This window comes from Pongo abelii, chromosome 18 (genome assembly GCF_028885655.2).
Source record: "Pongo abelii isolate AG06213 chromosome 18, NHGRI_mPonAbe1-v2.0_pri, whole genome shotgun sequence".
NCBI classification, from domain to species: domain Eukaryota; kingdom Metazoa; phylum Chordata; class Mammalia; order Primates; family Hominidae; genus Pongo; species Pongo abelii.
This window is the reverse complement of record NC_072003.2, coordinates 66328641-66348820: the sequence shown is the minus strand read 5'-3', so window position 1 is coordinate 66348820 and position 20180 is coordinate 66328641. Positions and strand designations below refer to the sequence as shown.

The 20180-nt window shown below is 56.9% G+C and overlaps 2 protein-coding genes across 3 annotated transcripts; both read left to right on the top strand.

Moving 5' to 3' along the window:
• Positions 1 to 979: 979 nt before the first annotated feature.
• Positions 980 to 4902, top strand: RRAD (RRAD, Ras related glycolysis inhibitor and calcium channel regulator). Of its 2 annotated transcripts, none has more exons than XM_009250800.3 (5): positions 980 to 1136; positions 1405 to 1789; positions 2675 to 2748; positions 2873 to 3077; positions 4233 to 4902. In XM_009250800.3, the coding sequence occupies exons 2-5, from the start codon at positions 1420 to 1422 to the stop codon at positions 4508 to 4510; spliced, it is 927 nt and encodes a 308-aa protein (XP_009249075.1). In that variant the 5' UTR covers positions 980 to 1136; positions 1405 to 1419; the 3' UTR covers positions 4511 to 4902. The 2 variants fall into 2 exon arrangements, with proteins under 2 accessions (XP_009249075.1, XP_002826559.1); XM_002826513.5 differs by having other exon boundaries at positions 992 to 1190.
• Positions 4903 to 7450: 2548 nt separating this feature from the next.
• Positions 7451 to 18307, top strand: CDH16 (cadherin 16; the record flags this gene model as incomplete). The annotated part of the gene is given in 16 exon segments (NM_001133326.1): positions 7451 to 7518; positions 8244 to 8301; positions 10123 to 10261; positions 10961 to 11119; positions 11990 to 12186; positions 12788 to 12910; positions 13120 to 13270; positions 13523 to 13750; positions 13834 to 13910; positions 13984 to 14172; positions 14274 to 14515; positions 15098 to 15231; positions 15911 to 16153; positions 16320 to 16427; positions 17044 to 17160; positions 17942 to 18307. Coding segments are annotated over 15 exon segments (2250 nt in total). The 3' UTR covers positions 18040 to 18307.
• Between the last annotated feature and the right edge of the window lie 1873 nt (positions 18308 to 20180).

The window sequence follows — 20180 nt, the reverse complement described above, 5'->3', positions numbered from 1 at the left end:
AGCAGGGAGCTAAGACACTCTTCATGCCTTGACCACACCCTGTGTTTATGCCCCTCTTGGGTGGGGGCCTGAACCTCCAGGCCCTGGATGTGCCCTGGGTGGCTGGCTCAGCCTGCAGCTAGAGGGAAGAAGTGAGACCTTGACGACTCAAAGTGGCTGGCTCCTGCTGGCATTCAACACCCATTGGCCTGGATTTCCCCAACTCTGGGCAACTTCCAGTCCAGGAGCAGAATAACCAGGGCCAGGGCCAGGACCAGGGCTGGGGCAGATTATTTATTTTTAGCAGAGTTGCTGGCAGCTGCCTGGTGGGTGCTGGGAGGTGGGATGGGGACTGAGTTTAATCCCTTCCCTCTTCTGGGCTGGGGTTTCCTCCCCAGGATTCAAGCAGGCATCTCCACCTGAAACACTGTCAGAGCTGCCCCCACCCCCAGCAGCCCTCTCAGGGCCCCCAGGGGCTCATAGGGTGACACCAACCCTCACACTGAAGGGTAGGCTCATTAGGGAGAATCTTCAACTCCAGGATGGGGAGGGAGTGGAAAGGATTTTGTGTGAATTTAGGACACCCCCTAAATTCTAGCTCAGACCTGAGCCTATGGGGAGTGGGTGTCATGGGCAGAGAAGGGGGATCTCTGTCCAGCCTATAACTAGTTTACTTGCTAAGAGGACGAGCCAGGACTAGGGGAGAGGAAAGGGAGAATTCACTCTCACGGGGCCAGACCGAATTCTTCTCCAGAGGGCAGTTGCTGCTCTTGGCTGGTTGGGTTTACCCCGCTGCCTGCCTCCCCATCACGTACTCCCCCCGCAACCTCGCTCTCTCTCTCCTTCTCACACACACACCCTCAGCCCCGGACCTCGCCTACCGGTCAGCCCCTCTATTCCCAGACAGCTACGGCTACTCCCCTGGCGAGTAGGGCGGGGTGTCGGGGATGTGAAGTCCGAGGAGGAGGGTGGGGGATTCCCCTGGTGGGGGTGGACAGACACGTCAGCCCCCGCAGCAGCGTGGACCGGGGGCGGGAGCGGGGGCGGGTGGAGGCTTAAATAGGCGGCTCTGGAGCCAGAGCCCAGTACGGGCTGAGAAGGCGGTGGCTGCAGCAGCAGCGGCGGCGGAAACCCTAGAGTCCGAGTCCGGACTACGAGTGGGTGGCATCCTAATCCGGATCCTAGTCCCGAGCGTGTCTGTGTGCGAGTGGGTGAGTGTCCTGGCGGAGCGGGGTCGGGGCGGCTGCAGATGGATGCGCCAGGTCCGGAGGGGTCCCGGGTGAGGGTGCCGCGACCTCGGTGCTGGGGGAGGGCTGCGGCGGGACCTCGGCCGGAGCATCCCGCCTGACTCCGGGTTGGGCAGCTGCGCCCCGGGTTCCGCCTCCCTCGCGGCTTACACGGCCACTCGGGTTCCTGATCCCCTAGACGGTCCCGGACGCGATGACCCTGAACGGCGGCGGCAGCGGAGCGGGCGGGAGCCGCGGCGGGGGCCAGGAGCGCGAGCGCCGTCGGGGCAGCACACCCTGGGGCCCCGCCCCACCGCTCCACCGCCGCAGCATGCCGGTTGACGAGCGCGACCTGCAGGCGGCGCTGGCCCCGGGTGCCCTGGCGGCGGCCGCGGCCGGGACGGGGACCCAGGGTCCCAGGCTGGACTGGCCGGAGGACTCCGAGGACTCGCTCAGCTCAGGGGGCAGCGACTCAGACGAGAGCGTTTACAAGGTGCTGCTGCTGGGGGCGCCCGGCGTGGGCAAGAGCGCCCTGGCGCGCATCTTCGGCGGTGTGGAGGACGGGCCTGAAGCAGAGGCAGCAGGTGAGGGGACCCAGCTGTTCAGGGGAGGGGAGATCCCGGGGCTAGGACTAGGGGCTGAGACCGGGACTCAAAGCCGCAAATACCGTGGAATTATTGTTGTTGTTGTTGTTATTATTATTATTATTATTATTATTATTTTGAGACGGAGTTTCGCTCTTTTGCCCAGGCTGGAGTGCAGTGGCCTCGATCTAGGCTCACTGCAACCTCCGCCTTCAGGTTTCAAGGGATTCTCCTGCCTCAGCCTCCAGAGTAGCTAGGATTACAGGCGCCTGCTACCACGCCCGGCTAATATTTGTGTTTTTAGTAGAGTTGGGGTTTCACCATGTTGGCCAGGCTGGTCTCGAACTTCTGACCTCGTGATCTGCCCATCTTGGCTTCCCAAAGTGCTGGGATTACAGGCGTGAGCCACCGTGCCTGGCCAATACTGTGGAATTCTATTGGCGCTTTCAGAATCATGCCTCTACCTACCCATTTCATAAATGGGGAAAGGAAAGGAGAAGGGACACCCCCCAGCCTTTGGTAGGGAAGAAATGCCCAGAGTAGAAGGCCAGGGCATAGATATGGCTACTCTGTGGGATGGGACCAGACATCCCTCCCTGCCTATCAGGGACAGGTCAGAGTTTCTAACCAGAGGGATTTCTAAGAGAGGAGCCCCAGGTGGCCAAGGTCCCCAGGGGGCGCATGTGGGTGGAGGTCAGGCACACCATGCCCTCCATGCCCCCACTTCCCTGCCTGGCACTGCTGTTGCCACATACCAGCATCTGCAAGTGGAGTGGAGGGTAAGGAGGGCTCTGGGGAGGAGTTGGAGGGTGTGGCCAGAACAAGAAACCTGGCAACAGGGGCTTTGACAACCAGCTGGTAACTGTCTACTGGCCTTCTGCCTAGGGCACACCTATGATCGCTCCATTGTAGTGGACGGAGAAGAGGCATCACTCATGGTCTACGACATTTGGGAGCAGGTAGGGTGCAGGCTGAGACCCAGGGCAGGGGAGGGAGGAGTGAGTTGGGTTAGGGGTCTGGGAGTGCCAGGCTCGTGTCAGGGGCATGAGGACTGTTGGGCAGATGTGTGTGTGTGTTCTCCAGGATGGGGGCCGCTGGTTGCCCGGCCACTGCATGGCCATGGGGGATGCCTATGTCATCGTGTACTCAGTGACGGACAAGGGCAGCTTCGAGAAGGCCTCAGAACTGCGCGTCCAGCTGCGGCGTGCACGGCAAACAGATGATGTGCCCATCATCCTTGTGGGCAACAAGAGCGACCTGGTGCGCTCTCGTGAGGTCTCGGTGGATGGTGAGTAGGCGGCAGGTTGCAGGGGGAGGAAGCACCCAGCTGGGCCCTGATCCAGGCAGTCTTGGCTCAGCTTGAGTCCCCAGGGATCATCAGAGGCTAAAAATGTTCAGAAAGAAAACTGGTGGGGAGGGAAATGGGAGAGAGCGGATGCCTGCTCACAGGGCTCCAGAAGGCCCCAGAGGGCTGGGGAAAGAACCAAATCTGATAGGGCAGCTGGGCACCGCAGGGCCCTCCTCTCCTGCCCCTCTTGGTCCTGGCCTGGCTGGTTGGGGGGTAAGTGGGTGGAAGAGAGTGTAGGGGAACAGGCCAGGAGGTCAGAGCCTGTGTCCTAGGTCTGGGCCATTCTTAGAGTAGACTTGGCCCTGGGGAAGACCCTTCCCACTTGGCCTCAGCATCCTTTTCGGTGGGCCCCAGTACTGAGCCCCTCAGAGGAACCCAGCAGTGACTTGGTGACCTTGCCCCCGCAACCCCAGTCCACTGGATCATTCATCATGATATAACCTCGAATTAAAAAATACTAAGTTGTGCCGGGCGCAGGCCAGGGGGTGGCTAACACCTGTAATCCCAGCACTTTGGGAGGCCAAGGCGGGTGGATCACGAGGTCAGGAGATCGAGACCATCCTGACTAGCATGGTGACACCCCATCTCTACTAAAAATACAAAAATTAGCCGGGCATGGTGGCAGGCGCCTGTAGTCCCAGCTACTCGGGAGGCTGAGGCAGGAGAATGGCGTGAACCCCGGAGGCGGAGCTTGCAGTGAGCCGAGATTGTGCCACTGCACTCCAGCCTGGGAGACAGCGAGACTCCGTCTCAGAAAAATAAAATAAAATAAAATACTAAGTTGTCCAACATAGTTCTCATTTTCCTGTGTTTACTACTGTCGTACTTTGTTTAAATATCAGGCTTCAAATTATTTCAATAAATGGATCTCCTTTTGAGGGCCACTGTTTTGGGGGCTCCTTAAACGCAGGCACTCTGCTACTGGGTGACGCAGCAGTGCCCAGTACCCTCAGTACAGGAGCTGGGGTCTCTGTGTTTTCCGGGAGGACCTTGCAAATTCTCGAGTGGCAGCTTCCATGGGTGGCCAGTGTTGGAGGGGACTCCTCACTCACCCACCCTTTATTTACTGGTGCCTGCCTTTCCCCACCCACACAGAGGGCCGGGCCTGCGCGGTGGTCTTTGACTGCAAGTTCATTGAGACATCAGCGGCGTTGCACCACAATGTCCAGGCGCTGTTTGAAGGTGTCGTGCGCCAGATACGCCTGCGCAGGGACAGCAAAGAAGCCAACGCGCGACGGCAAGCAGGCACCCGGAGGCGAGAGAGCCTTGGCAAAAAGGCGAAGCGCTTCTTGGGCCGCATCGTAGCTCGTAACAGCCGCAAGATGGCCTTTCGCGCCAAGTCCAAGTCCTGCCACGACCTTTCGGTTCTCTAGGTCCCACCTGCTCCCACTATGGTGGGAGACGAACGGAAGGGTTGGTGGGCTGGCCCAGCCAACTGCCCCAGGTGCCTCAGAGCAGGCTCAGACTCTGGGTCCCTCGGAGCTGCCAGCCGCACCCCCAACCTCATGGTCATGGACAGATAGACAGTGCTGCCCTGCGAGGTGGCTCCCAGAGGCCAGTGAGGGCTGGGCCCACAGAGATGCATGCGCAGGCTCATATGCGTCCCAAGCAGCCGCAGCGCAGCCGCCGGGCAGGCCTGCGTGCCGGGAGAGAGGACTCCTGCCTTTTTTCACAGCCCGGGTGTGCCTGCCCTGGAGGGAGGCTGTTCAGTGCGGTGGCTATTTGTTTACATGCAGATTTTTGTAATAAAGGCTATTTCCTGATAGTCATGGCTGTTGACTCTCTTTCCTCCTATCTGGGCGCTTCAGGAGCTGGAAGGATTTCTGAAGTTGAGGGATGGGGGCTCACTGCCCCACCCTAGTGTGTGGCCATGATGTGTTAATGTGAGGGTCCAGATACAGCCAGCTGGGATGGGCATCGGGTCTGGTTAGGGGTTCAAGGAGCAGGAGACACAAACCCCTCCCAGTCCCTGTTATCCAGATTCTTCTCTTTCTGCACTGGGGCCTGGCGTTGCCCAACTGATTGAGAGTTCAATCACCTCACTGTCCATAAAGGGAAACTGAGGCTGCTCAAGGGAGCACATTCTGCCCTGGGTCTCACAACCAGGCAGGAACCCTGGGTCTCACAACCAGGCAGGATCTGGCTCCACATCTGGTATTTCTGCCCTGTTCCCTCTTGAGGGGCTGGAAGCAGCTGAGGTTGGGGATAGAGACCTCCGAGGGGTGGTTTGTGAAGGCACACACAGCTCCACATGGCTCCTCCACCACTTCGCTGGGGTTGAGCTACTGAGGAGGCCCTCACTATTCTCTCTACCATGAGTATCCAGGCCAGAACATTCCATGCTCAGCATTGGCTAATTCAGTTTTGGTGGGAACAGCTGCCGGGAGCCCGCCCTGCCTGGAATGAGAGGTCTTGCATTTGTATAGGAAGGTGTACTCGTGCTTATGTTTAAGGATGCACCTGTCTCCCTGCCCGCCCATGCCCATGGCTCCCTCACTCTCAGCAGAAGTGCTGCTAAGAGTTTTTATCTACATGGTCTCAGGAAAAACCATGCCCATTTGGTGCTGGGTGGGAAGTGGCTGAGTGGGGACTGGTATACAGGTCTGCCCATCTCCAAAGCCTGGAGGCAGCCTGGGGCGAGGTGGGGGGCAGTTTCTAAGAAGGTTCTGGGCCAAGGTCCATACATTCCTTCCTTAGTTCAATTTAATCATTCCAAAGACTCCAGGGAGCCCTGGCAACCTGGTTAGAATCCTGATTGCAGCTTGTTGAATGGCAGGAGGAGGCTTGAGGGCTGCCCCTCCATGTACAGGGGAGCACTGAGATTCACCCACGTGCTCCCCAGGGCAGAGGTAACTGCTCAGAGCTGTTGCTGCTCTGCCCCTCCTCCCCACATGCTTCAAGGAATGCAGAAGGCATGGTATTTTCAGATCAAGTGAGGGTCCCCAGGCCTTCCTGGCTCTGTCACTTATTGACTGTGTGAGCCTAGGCAAACCACTCAGCTTCTCTGTGCCCCAGCGTGTGACATGGGCCCAATGCCCCTTCAGAACGCAGTATGTGGCATAATGAAGGTATGTGCTCAGAGCAGTGCTGGGCGCAGAGCAGGAGCTTAACATGTGTGAAACCCCCTTCAACCTCCCTACACTGCACTGCTCCAGGCTGGGTGCCAGAGTGACCCTGAAGCAGGCACTCAGCTTGTGACAAGGCTGGGGGCAGCTGGGGGTAGCTTCTGGCCTGAGAGACTCATCAGATGTACAGCGGGAAGGACTTCGTGGGGACCATGGGAAGCTCCAAGGGCTGGGGAGGGACTGGAGACCTTCTTCCCACCCTCTTCCCTCGTTCCAGACTCCCCGGCCCCAGAAGCATCTCCTGGCTCTGCTTGGCTGCCCTCATTGTGGGGAGAGCCCCTGTTCAGCCCTGCAACTCCCTCAAGGTCACCTGAGCCAGTTTAATCTTCTTAGAGGCACAAGACTGCCCACTGTCTCAGCCCTGTCACTGTTGAGTGGCCAGTGTAAGGACTTCGGGAGCTCATAGGCTGCTGCACTCCCCCACTACAGGTCCCCCTGGGGGGGGTGGTCTGGAGCCCCAATACCCACTTCCACTCATGCACTGCTCACCCATCCTTTGCAACCTCCAGCTCCTTGTCTTAGTTCCACAAGCCATGGGGAGCTGCCAGGGCAGAACGAGAGCCAGGTCATTCCTGAGTCCCTGGGTTCTGCTCTCAAAGGGCTCCCAGTCTAATGGAAGAGGCAGACAATGACAATGTGGTGTCCTCTGTGTATTAATAGAAATAGCACATAGCATGGAGTGAGGGGGAGGGGCATTCCCAGAAGAGGCTCCTGAACAAGCCTGGGAACATAGGGGAAGTTTCCTGGAAAAAGGAATATTTGAGCTGAGCACTGAAGCATGAGCAGGTGCTTACCACACAGATGAATGAGTGGGAAGGGTGTCCCATGCAAAAGGAACAGAATGTGCAAAGGTGTGGCTGCAGACGCTGGAGCCTGGGAGATAAGTGAGACTAAGTCTGGAGCCACAGAAAAAGTGGTGTCCAGACCCAGAGGGCCAAGAAAAACCTCCTGGGCTGTGCTGGGGTCGAGGGAGTGCCAGGCCAACCATCTCCGCATCTCCTGGGGCTGGCAGTCACGGATGCTGAGCAGCTCCTAGCTTTCCAAAGTCAATGAGTAACTTGGGGGGCTGGGCGGGGCCAGGCCTGCTGCTGTGGGCCCAGTGGCCTTTTCCACTCCTGAGCAAGTGTGGCTGAACCCTCCTACCTGCTCAAGTGCCCTGCCTTGCCCCACCCAGCCCAGCCTGGCCAGATCCCCCTGGAGAAGGAGCCCTCTTGCTTGGCAGCTGGACCAAAGGAGCCAGTCTTGGGCGCTGGAGGGTGAGGGGCTGGGAGTGGAGGGGAGGACATGGCTGAGGCTGGGGTTGGTGGCAGGGAAAGGAGAAACACTGCCCTGTCCTCGCCATCTGGGAAAGAATTCCCAGGGCCTCATCTTAGAGAGGTTGTCGATTTGTTGCTGCTCTGCCTGCCCAGCTCCATGACAAGGGCCGGAAAATGATGAGACAAGGGCCGGGCTTCTGCTCCGGGGGTTCTGCTTGTCTAGAAGGTGGCAGTGGGAGGCAGGACAGTCCCGGAGGCCCTGAGCTAGGAGGACTCCTCCTGTGGTCAAGTCCTCTGTGACCTTGGCCAGACCCCAGCCTTCAGGCCTTGCCTGCAACAAGAGGTGACTTCAGGAAGTGACCCTCCAAGTCTTCAGGAACTTTCCAGCTTCAAACTTTTGTGATTTGAGGGGTTGCTAGAAAATTACCACTTTGGGATCTGTGACCTGGAGAGGCTATGGCGAGAAGGAGCTGGAGGTCTAGAGGTGAAATTCTGATAGAGTGCTTGATGGGCCAAGAGCCTAGACACAGGGTGGCTGGGCCTGGGGGCCTTGGTGGGCCTGGCCGAGGAGCAGGGCACTACCCTGCAGGAGATGGGGAGCCTTAGCTCCTTTAGAGGGGAGGAAGAGAAGACTAGTCTGCAGTACAATCCCACTAGTTGTGTGTGTGGGATGGAAAGCCCCTCCCCACCCACCTGGGCTGGATCCTCACTGCTGTGTCCCTCAGGCCTGTCCTGACCATGGTCCCTGCCTGGCTGTGGCTGCTTTGTGTCTCCGTCCCCCAGGTGAGCTGGGCCCTGCCCCCTCTCCTTCAGGTCTTGGCCTTGGGGGTTGACACCCTTGCCCCCAACTCCACCCGGACCAATTGCACTGACCATGAGAATGGTCGGTGCAAGGCATGGGAGGGATCAGAGGTGGGACTACAGAGCTACCGTGGAATGAGGAGGTCAAAGGCCAGAGCGCGGGTGGATGGACTAAGGTACGGCCAGGCCCTGGGAAGGAGCAGAAATTCCCCTCTTCTGTTGGGTCCCAGTGCCCACGCAGGAAGATAGAGCCTGGTGACAAGGTGAGAATCCTCCCACAGGCTCTCCCGGAGGCCCAGCCTGCAGAGCTGTCTGTGGACGTTCCAGAAAACTATGGTGGAAATTTCCCTTTATACCTGACCAAGGTGAACCAGAAAGCTGGGGTTGGGGCCGGGGGGATCCCTCCCCACAAAGTCCTGCTTCTCCTTCCTCTGGCACCCTTCCTCTTGCTGTTTCTCTTTGAAACCCTGCTTTCCAGAGAGTATGTACATGTTACACAGGTTGAGTGTCCCCTATCTGAAATGCTTGGGACCAGAAGTGTTTCAGATTTTGGATTTTTTTTTTTTTTTCAGATTTTGGAATATTTGCATATATATCATGAGATATCTTGGGGAATGGAACCTAAATCTAGATACGAAATTCATTTATGTTTCATATACACCTTATACACATAGCCTGAAGGTAACGTTATACATTTTTTTTTCTTTTGAGACGAAGTTTCGCTCTTGTCGCCCAGGCTGGAGTGCAGTAGCATGTTCTCAGCTCACTGCAACTTCCACATCCTGGGTTCAAGAGATTCTCCTGCCTCAGCCTCCTGAGTAGCTGGGACTACAGGCATGCACCACCACTCCTGGCTAATTTTTTTTTCTTTTTTTTTGTATTTTTAGTAGAGACAGAGTTTCGCCATGTTGGCCAGGCTGGTCTTGAACACCTGACCTCAGGTGAGCCGCCCGCCTTGGGCTCCCAAAGTGCTGGGATTACCACTTTGGGATTTGTGAGCTGGGGAGGCTATGGCGAGAAGGAGCTGACAGTATAGAGGTGAAATTCCGATAGAATCCTTGAGGGGCCAAGAGCCCAGTGTGAATCTGCTCCTGGGCGAATATTTTTAATGATTTTGTGCATGAAACAAAGTTCTGACTGTGTTGACTGTGACCTGTCACATGAGGTCAGATGCGGCATTCTCCACTTGTCACGTCATGTTGGCGCTCAAAAAGTTGCAGATTTTGAGTATTTCAGATTTCAGATTTTCGGGTTAGAGATGCTCAACCTGCAGTGGGAATGACTAACAGATTTTAATCCTAGTGGAGAGCAGAGCTTTAGGTTAAAGAACGAAATCTCGGTGATGAGGTTTCAAGCTTCAGAAAGAAGGGCAGAGAGTTTTGGGGAGCATCAGGTCCAGGAGAAAGAGTTCTGGCTCTGAGTCTCAGTCCTGATGCTTACTGGCTGTGTGACCTCAGGCAGGAGCCAGATGTCTCTGAGACTCAGTCTCCCCACATGTAAAATGAGGCCAGCATGTGGAGGGGGGGCATCTCCCAGGCCTGGCCACCGCTCCCTTCACTTCTGTTCACTTCCATCAGTTGCCACTACCCCGTGAGGGGGCTGAAGGCCAGATCGTGCTGTCAGGGGACTCAGGTAAGGCAGCTGAGGGCCCATTTGCTATGGATCCAGATTCTGGCTTCCTGCTGGTGACCAGGGCCCTGGACCGAGAGGAGCAGGCAGAGTACCAGCTACAGGTATGGCTGGGCCGGGTGTAGGGGAGAGCAGGCAAGGCAGGGCCAGACGCTGACTCCCCTTCCCTGCCAGGTCACCCTGGAGACGCAGGATGGACGTGTCTTGTGGGGTCCACAGCTTGTGCTTGTGCATGTGAAGGATGAGAATGACCAGGTGCCCCGTTTCTCTCAAGCCATCTACAGAGCTCACCTGAGCCGGGATACCAGGCCTGGTGAGTGACCAGGGCAGCCAATTTACAGTAAAGTCAGGTGGGCCTTGATGGAACAGCAGAGAGCGAAGAGATGGCCAGACAGTTGGCATAGGACAGGGCAGCCATTTCTGTCCCATTTCTTTTTTCTTTTCTTTTCTTTTTTTCCTTTTCTTTCTTTTTTTTTTTTTTTTTTTTTTTTGAGATGGAGTCTCACTCTGTCACCAAGGCTGGAGTGGAGTGCAATGGCGCGATCTCAGCTCACTGCAACCTCTACCTCCTAGGTTTAAGCAATTCTCCTGCTTCAGCCTCCCAAGTAGCTGGGATTGCAGGCACCCACCACCATGCCCGGCTAATTTTTTTGTATTTTAAAAAGAGATGGGGTTTCGCCTTGTTGGCCAGGCTGGTCTCGAACTCCTGGCCTCAGGTGGTCCGCCCGCCTCGGCCTCCCAAAGTGCTGGAATTACAGGCAAGAGCCACCGCGCCTGGCCCATCCTGTACCATTTCTGTCACACCTTGTTCCTCCCTACTCCACTGAGAGTGCCATCCACCCTTGGCTTCAGTTTGCTCATTTGGGAAGTAAGACGAAAAGCCGTGGCTCATCTCCAGAGTCCTGATGTGATGATGGATAGGGAAGAAAGGACAGAGGAGAAATAGGAGAGGCATGGGAGACTCTCCCCACCCTCTCTATCCCTTACAGTTTGCCCTCCCACCGTGAACCAGGCATCCCCTTCCTCTTCCTTGAGGCTTCAGACTGGGATGAGCCAGGCACAGCCAACTCGGATCTTCGATTCCACGTCCTGAGCCAGACTCCAGCCCAGCCTTCTCCAGACATGTTCCAGCTGGAGCCTCGGCTGGGGGCTCTGGCCCTCAGCCCCAAAGGTGAGCCCGAGCAGGGTGTGCTGGGGAGGGAGGGTCAGAGAAAGCTGGAGAAGGTGGTATCTGAGCCATAAGACAAGCATGGGTGGGAGCTTGAGAGGTAAAAAGGGAGGGAAGGGCACTCTAGGTGGAGACAGCAACAAGGCAGGGGGCTGTGGAGGCAGGCCAGGCATGGAGAGCTAGGAAATGGTGTGAATGGAGGGCCTCAGCTCCACGCTCCACGGAGACCTGGGCCTAAGGGACAAGGATAGGAACAGTCTAAGGGGTTGTAGCCTAAGATGCTGCTGAGCAACCTTGCGACTGATGGCAGAAGAGACCTGGACCTGGAAGCTCAGACCAGAGGCATGAACTAGGGATGGAAAGAAAAGTGAATCAGACATCATCATAGCCAGCCACGCATTCACCCATCTACCACCCAGCCACCTACACAGTCCATCCAACCACCCATCACTCATCCAAACACTCTTCTGTTCACACACTCAAACTCCCATCCACCTACCAAGTCAACCACCCATTCATCCAACCACTCTCCTATTCACACACTCAAACTCCCATCCACCTACCAAGTCAACCACCCATTCATCCAACCAACCCATCATCTACCATCTACCCACCTCCTCATCCTGGTCATCCACCTACCTCTCTAGTCTATCACGCATTCATTGTGTGAAGAGATATGGAGGTGGCTTTGCAAACTGTCATGTCCTTGTTGGAGGCTCACAACAGTGCTTAAATTTCCTCTCTTCCCTTGGCCAAAAGAATGTCCCAATCACCTGCCGTATGCTTGGTTTTGTGTCTGGTATCTTGCTGAGAATGATGCCCTGGCCCCTGCTCCGTGGCTGCCTGCTCAGCTGACCATCCTCCCTGTTCTAGGGAGCACCAGCCTTGACCATGCCCTGGAGAGGACCTACCAGCTGTTGGTACAGGTCAAGGACATGGGCGACCAGGTCTCAGGCCACCAGGCCACTGCCACCGTGGAAGTCTCCATCACAGAGAGCACCTGGGTGCCCCTAGAACCTATCCACCTGGCAGAGAATCTCAAAGTCCTATACCCGCACCACATGGCCCAGGTGAGTAAGTGGCTGTCAGTAGCTGAAGCAGCCCCATGGATGGTGCAGCCAGGCCTGAGTCTCATGGATATTTGGGGGCTGGGTCTGGAACCCACCTGACCCCTCTCCTCCCTCCACTCTTCCCATTACTTCCCACTGTGGACTGGGGTGTTCAAGGCCCCAGATGCAGGCCCACAGCCCCTCGCCTGCCCTGCCATCCTCTGGCAGGCGTGACTCTGTGCTCTGACCTCTTGAACTTGCCCAAGGCTTCCTCAGGGAGAACAGCTGCCACCTCTTGCTGCCATGGGGATTGTCACCCTGGACCAGGAATGTCTCAGGCCTCTTCTAGGAATGCCCTGGGGTCAGGCCCAGGCTGAGAGGGCAGAAAATAAAGTAACCTGGTCACTCAGGCACTTTGGCCAGGGTCCAGGCTTGGATCAGGGCAAGGCCACTAACAACATGTGCCCTGAACAGAAGGATCCACCTGGACTCCAGGCCCAGGGAGGGAAGCACCTTGCCTGGGTCACACAGTTGGGGCTCAGGCTCCTCAACCAGAAATCAGATGGGGCGCAAAGGCTGACATGGATTGTTCCTGCCCCTTGGCCCGGGGTGTCCCCCCCAGGTACACTGGAGTGGGGGTGATGTGCACTATCACCTGGAGAGCCATCCCCCGGGACCCTTTGATGTGAATGCAGAGGGAAACCTCTACGTGACCAGAGAGCTGGACAGAGAAGCCCAGGCTGAGGTGATATGAATGGGGAGCCAGGGATGCAGGCTGGGGGTGCTTGGTCAGTGTCCAGTTGGCTTTTGGGGGTGTCACAACTACAACAGAGGCTGAGGCAGTGGGAAAGAGCCCTGAAGAGCTGGAGCTGGCCCACTGGAAGGAAACTCAGAGCCAGGCAAGGCTGGAGCTGCCCTTGGTCCTGACCTGAAGCCCCCTACTGCCCACCGCAGTACCTGCTCCAGGTGCGGGCTCAGAATTCCCGTGGCGAGGACTATGCAGCCCCTCTGGAGCTGCACGTGCTGGTGATGGATGAGAATGACAACGTGCCTGTCTGCCCTCCCCGTGACCCCGCAGTCAGCATCCCTGAGCTCAGCCCCCCAGGTAAGCTACGGGATGGGAAAGGGACGAAGTCTCTATTAACCACCTGGTCTTGCTCTTCTCTGGGATAAGGACCTAGCCTCAGGCCCCCATGTCAATGCCCCTCCGTAACACACACACACACACACACACACACACACACACACACACACACACGAGCTCAAGTTCAGTTTAGTTCGGCACAAAATAAGGAGTGGGTGGGGTAAGGCCTCCAGGCTAGGCTGTGGTCCTATTCAGGCGGGTGCTGTCTTACAGGTACTGAAGTGACTAGACTGTCAGCAGAGGATGCAGATGCCCCTGGCTCCCCCAATTCCCACATTGTGTATCAGCTCCTGAGCCCTGAACCTGAGGATGGGGTAGAGGGGAGAGCCTTCCAGGTGGACCCCACTTCAGGCAGTGTGACACTGGGGGTGCTCCCACTCCGAGCTGGCCAGAACATCCTGCTTCTGGTGCTGGCCATGGACCTGGCAGGCACAGAGGGTGGTAAGTGCCCTGATTGGTGACCCAGGCCCCCTGTCGCCTCTGTTCCTACCCTGACCTCACCAACACGTCCACCTCTGCCCTAGGCTTCAGCAGCACGTGTGAGGTCGAAGTCACAGTCACAGACATCAATGATCACGCCCCTGAGTTCATCACTTCCCAGGTAAGCAGACGCAGGGGAGAAGACCTTGGGAAGGATGCTGGTGGGGGGCTCACCATCCCTCCTCCTTCTCCAGATTGGGCCTATAAGCCTCCCTGAGGATGTGGAACCCGGGACTCTGGTGGCCATGCTCACGGCCACTGATGCTGACCTCGAGCCCGCCTTCCGCCTCATGGATTTTGCCATTGAGAGGGGAGACACGGAAGGGATCTTTGGCCTGGATTGGGAGCCAGACTCTGGGCATGTTAGACTCAGACTCTGCAAGGTGAGGGCCAGGGTGGCTGGGAAAGGGGCCCACACATGCACACATGCATGCACGTGTGCCTTGCCCAGGCCCGCACAGTGACCTGGGCCTCCTGGTTCCAGAACCTCAGTTATGAGGCAGCTCCAAGTCATGAGGTGGTGGTGGTGGTGCGGAGTGTGGCGAAGCTGGTGGGGCCAGGCCCAGGCCCTGGAGCCACAGCCATGGTGACTGTGCTGGTGGAGAGAGTGATGCCACCCCCCAAGTTGGACCAGGAGAGCTACGAGGCCAGTGTCCCCATCAGTGCCCCAGCCGGCTCTCTCCTGCTGACAATCCAGCCCTCTGACCCCATCAGCCGAACCCTCAGGTGAGCTAAAATCCCAGCCCCTTACCTGGACTGGATTGCCCCTGCTCCCTGGGGATGACCCTAGGGCCTCAGAGGGGACTCACATTATCTACAGCCTGCAATATTTCTCAAACTATGGCAAATGCCAAGGTTGTGACTCCTGGCAGGGATCGGGGCTGGATGGACTGGGTGGGGCATGGAGAGGGGTGTTTTGGACCCCATGAGAGCTCAGATTATGCCTCAGCACCTGGAGGGAGGACCAGGCCCTCCTCCAATGCCCCCCAACAGATTGCAGACAGACAAGGTTATTCCTAGACTCTGATTCCCTTGCAGGGTGACCTGGAGTGAGCAAAGTTGAAATGGGTCTCCCAGGCTCTGAGAGTTTCTCCCCTACCCACATGATCTGTTTTTCATCCCACACCCACCACCACCACAACAAAAAATCCTGAAGCTGGAGAGAGAGACTGGGCCCCCAGGCTTTGCTGTGGCCCCTGAGTCACAGAGAGGGTGTGGAATTTAAGCAAGTCACACAGCCCTGGGGGATTCTGAACAACACCCTATATGTAGTCCCAGTACCCCCTCACCTCCTTCCTTGGGCGGCAGGTTCTCCCTAGTCAATGACTCAGAGGGCTGGCTCTGCATTGAGAAGGTCTCCGGGGAGGTGCACACCGCCCAGTCCCTGCAGGGCGCCCAGCCTGGGGACACCTACACAGTGCTCGTGGAGGCCCAGGATACAGGTATGGCCAGGCAGTGATGGGAGCCCCTGGGAGGGGGTACAAACCTCAGACACACAGACAGCAGGACAGAGCTTCCTCCCAGAGGCCCTCACTGGCAACCCCCAGCCCCAAGCAGGAGAGGAAGATATGAAGCTGGGTTCAATGTTATTCTCTGAGAATGGATCTGCTCCTCCAGTGGGCAAGTCTGGTGTCTGCCTCTCCTCTCTGACCACTCTCCTAGATCGACACACAAAATCTCCCAACCCTGTCCTTTAGCCCCTGGAGGGCCTCTCAGGGTGTCAGCTTCAGGGACTGGTACAGGGCCGGGGAGGTGGCAGGAGGACCAGGGGCTGCCCCTGGGGAAGGAGTGCTGGACTGAATGGGCCACTGGAGCCGGGTGTGGAGGACTCTGAACACGGCTCAGGGCAGAGAGCTGGCCCTGGGGTGGGGAGCCCCGGGAGGCAGGTTTCAACTCTGAGCTGGGCTGTGATACAGGGCAGACCCAGCAGCAGTGAGCTCCGCCAAAGTCAGGGATGTCCACAGTGGCATGGGGGTGATGACAGGTGGAGAGAAGCATGGAGGGAGAGTGGCAGGGGAGTCTATAAGGTGAGGCTCATGGGCTGTGGGAGCAGCCCAGGGACCTCAGAGCTCACCCTCCCCCTGACAACACCCGGCCAGCTCAGCACTGCCTCCTCTGCAGATGAGCCGAGACTGAGCACCTCTGCACCCCTGGTGATCCACTTCCTGAAGGCCCCTCCTGCCCAAGCCCTGACTCCTGCCCCTGTGCCCTCCCGACACCTCTGCACGCCCCGCCAAGACCATGGCTTGATCGTGAGTGGACCCAGCAAGGACCCCGATCTGGCCAGTGGGCACGGTCCCTACAGCTTCACCCTTGGTCCCAACCCCACGGTGCAACGGGATTGGCGCCTCCAGACTCTCAATGGTGTGTGGTGGAGAAAGGGAGGGAGGCTGTGGCCAAGGCAGGGAGGGGGTGTCACTTGGAAGTGAGATGCCCTTCTACCATGGGGGTGGGGCTAGGCCTAGGGGGAGCAGCCCCCAGAGGGCCCGTCCAGGCTGGTGACCCTGGTCTTTGCCTGCTGTCCCGAAAGGTTCCCATGCCTACCTCACCTTGGCCCTGCATTGGGTGGAGCCACGTGAACACATAATCCCCGTGGTGGTCAGCCACAATGCCCAGATGTGGCAGCTCCTGGTTCGAGGTGAGGTTGGGCTTGGGTGCAGCCTGCAGTTCCTGAGGGAACTGCTGGGATGCAAGAGGAGGGAGCTGGGTACACATGCATATGGGCTGCTCATATGGGCTGCTCATATGTGGACAGCACATGCCTGTGCACACTTGCACACCTATGGCTGGGCACACATACCTGGGCACACAGGAACAGGCACAGAGGCATATACATTTTTTTGGGGGACAGTCTCACTCTGTCACCCAGGCTGGAGTGTAGTGGCATGATCTCGACTCACTACAACTTCCGCCTCCCAGATTCAAGCAATTCCTCTGCCTCAGCCTCCCAAGTAGCTGGGATTACAGGTGTGCACCATCATGCCCAGCTAATTTTTGTATTTTTAGTAGAGATGGGGTTTCACCATGTCAGCCATGAACTCCTGGCTTAAGTGATCCACCCATTTCGGCCTCCCAAAGGGCTGGGATTACAGGTGTGAGCCACTACGCCTGGCTAGCGCATATATCTTCACACACACATGAATACACACATGTGCAGAAACACACACATATCAGCCAGGTGGCTGGGCTGGGGGCTCTGAGCAGCGGGGGAGCCCTCTCCTCCCTACTCTTACCTTCCTCCCCTCTCCCCCCAGTGATCGTGTGTCGCTGCAACGTGGAGGGGCAGTGCATGCGCAAGGTGGGCCACATGAAGGGCATGCCCACGAAGCTGTCGGCAGTGGGCATCCTTGTAGGCACCCTGGTAGCAATAGGTAATGGAGGTTGGACATTACCTGCATGGGCGAGGGCGATGGGTGGTTGGAACCACAGCCTCCAAATAAACACCTTTGTCCCCATGGTGCCCCCAGCTCTGAAAAAGGAAGCCCCCAACTCTCCTAGTCATTATGCGCCTGCCCCTTTGATCATAGTCATTGTCATCATCATTGATAATAGCATCTACGGTTACATGATTGCACATTGACTGTGTGGCAGGGACTATTGCTGGGAATCCTCCCAGCAACCCTATGAGGTAGATCCTGTTATCTCCCCATTTTGCAGATGAGGTAATTGAGGCTCAGAGAGGTTAAGTGACTGGTCCAAGGTTACACAGTCAGGTTGTGACAGAACCCAGGTCTTTCTAGCCTAATTGTGTCAGTCTAAGCCACCCCTTCCATCCCCTTTATTTCTTTAGCCCCTGAAATTTTCTCCTTGCTGGTTTTCCTTGCTGGTTCTAGCACACTGCTGTGATGAGCCTTTCTCTTGGAGGTCCGTGGAATTGGGATCCAACTTACTGGTTCCCCGATGTCCCCCAGAGAAGGGGACTTTGGAGGCTGAGTATACTGGGTCAGCCTCAGAGGGGTAGGGGCCAAGCAGGCCGAGCAGTCAAGCTTCTCCAGGCACCAGGACCACAGAGTCATACCCAGCCCAGCCTCGGGATGCTGTCCAGGAAACTCATCTCTTCATTAATCCAATGCCAATCACAGGAAGTCCCTCGTGATGAACAAGTCCCACAGCCCCTTCTGAGGCCTGATCCATCCCTCTTGGGCCCCACAGGAATCTTCCTCATCCTCATTTTCACCCACTGGACCATGTCAAGGAAGAAGGACCCGGATCAACCAGCAGACAGCGTGCCCCTGAAGGCGACCGTCTGAATGGCCCAGGTAGCTCTAGCTGGGAACTTGGCCTCTGGCTCCATCCGAGTCCCCTGGGAGAGAGCCCGGCACCCGAGATCCAGCAGGGGACAGGAAAGAGTAGAAGCCTCTCCATTTGCCCTGGGGTGGAGTCACCATCACCATCACCAGACATGTCTCCAGAGCCTGGACACCGACTTTATGGACTGCCCATGGGAGTGCTCCAAATGTCAGGATGTTTGCCCAATAATAAAGCCCCAGAGAGCTGGGCTGGGCCCTATGGGATTGGTATGTCTGTGTTTCAGTGTCTATGTGTGCATGTGTGTGTGTGAGTGTGCACAAACCTGCTTTTTCATCCCTTCCCCATCTCCTGCCACATAGAAAGGGTCTGGGCTTGAAGGACAAGACTGAGGTCCCCTGCAGGGAAGGACATGAAGACATCATATGGGCTATTGGTGAAAGCTTGGGGCCACAGCAAAGTGGGTCATTTTTGTGGGCATCCAGAGCCCACCAGCTACAGACCCTGGATGGGTGAACTATATGCAGGTGATGGTCAAGGAGGGGTGTCTTTGAGGGTGTCATCTCTGTGTTTTCATGGATGTCATCTTTGCTATGGGAAGGCAAAACCTTGTGAGTCCCCATCTTCTGCTCATGTGTGAGCACCTTGTGCTCCTGTGCATGAGTCACCTACACCCAGGGATGGGCAGAGGCCCCTCAGTCTCTGCAGGGCCCTGGGTAGGATGGTGAGGCCCCATGGGTCAGAAGCATGAGAGGTGAAGCTGGGGATATGTCCTTCTGCCCCAGTGTAGGCTCCAAGGCACTGCTGTGTTTCACACACAGGTTGGTGAGTGCCTGAGGGCATCTGCAGGAAATCAGAGAAGGGGAGTCACTTAGATGGAGACAATCGGAGCGGGACAGGCACCCCCGTGGCTTACTCTGGAGCTGCCCCTCTGAGGTGAACCCCTGACCCTGGCCCAAGATTAAGCCATGACCTGATGCTCTGCTGAGCCCGGCTGAGCCCTGCTAAGAGCTGAGCTCTCCAGATTGACCTCTAATCCCTGATCTGTGGGTGACCCCAGATACATGCTGATCCCCTATGTCCCCTTCTCAATCATCTCTGGGGAGTCAGGGTGGGACTTGCTGTCCCATGCACCATGAGCTGATGATGGTAAATCACGGGAAAGGGAGAAAAACAACCTCTGTGGGGCCCAGGCCCTATTTTTAGGAGATAATCTCTCCACTACTGGCAGATTCTGTGGGATAGAGGCCAAGCTCAGCTAAGAGAGACAGGGCGGGCAACTTGGCAAAGACTCAGCCAGGATCCCCAGCCCAGGGGTTGGACTCTGAGGCTGGCCCCTGTCATCCTGGCTCAGGTACCCCCACTGGAGGCTCTGCTGGCTACCCTCATCCAGGCAAGGCTTCCCTGCCCCTCTGCCAGGATATCCTCTGCTCGGCCTGCATGCACTCAGAAGTCTTCTGGGTGCAAACCTTCTGGAGGTAGTGTCTCATCTAATCTTCCTATCAACCTACGAGGGTGGATTATTGGCCCCATTTTGCATTGGAGGATCTTGAAGTTCAGGGAGGTTAAGGGCCGCAGCTGGGAGTCTTAGAACCACAGCACATGGCGTAAATATCTGGCCAAGGTCTGTGTTACCTCTCTGGAAATGTCCACAGCGTTGAGGTGGTCTCTGCTCCCTCAAGATTTCCCAGCAGAGCCTTAGAGATCACCCAGATCAGCTCCTTCTTGTAAAGATGGAAAGGTGAATTGCAAAGAGAAGGAGGGAAATTTCTCGGTTCATACAGCCATAAGATGTGTCACTTGAGCTATAACCACCACTTTCTGGCCCTTATCCTAGATGGATAAGTAGGGAGATAGGAGGGTGTGTGGGTGAATGGATAAGTGGATGGCTAGGCAGACGCATGGCCGGATGGATTGGTGGGTAGATGGATGGGTGGGTTGGTAATCAGGTGGGTGGGAGACCCACAGACGAAAGGGTGGATGACAGGATACCAGGGCAAATGAAGGCATCTGCTCTAGTTTGAGGGTTTCTTCCTCGGACCTCCAGGCCCCAGACCACTCTTGGTTGTCAGTGCTGGAGCTGACCGCCAGGTCCACAAGCCACTTCTCCACAGACAAGGGCCCAGGTTCCTTGGGCATCTGG

Bases quoted from the DNA above. Each gene is read 5' to 3' on its own strand.
- RRAD (XM_009250800.3), top strand. From the start codon at position 1,420: ATGACCCTGAACGGCGGCGGCAGCGGAGCGGGCGGGAGCCGCGGCGGG. The intron at 1,790-2,674 runs GTGAGGGGACCC...CCTTCTGCCTAG, and splicing joins GCCTGAAGCAGAGGCAGCAG to GGCACACCTATGATCGCTCC. The intron at 3,078-4,232 runs GTGAGTAGGCGG...CCACCCACACAG, and splicing joins TCGTGAGGTCTCGGTGGATG to AGGGCCGGGCCTGCGCGGTG.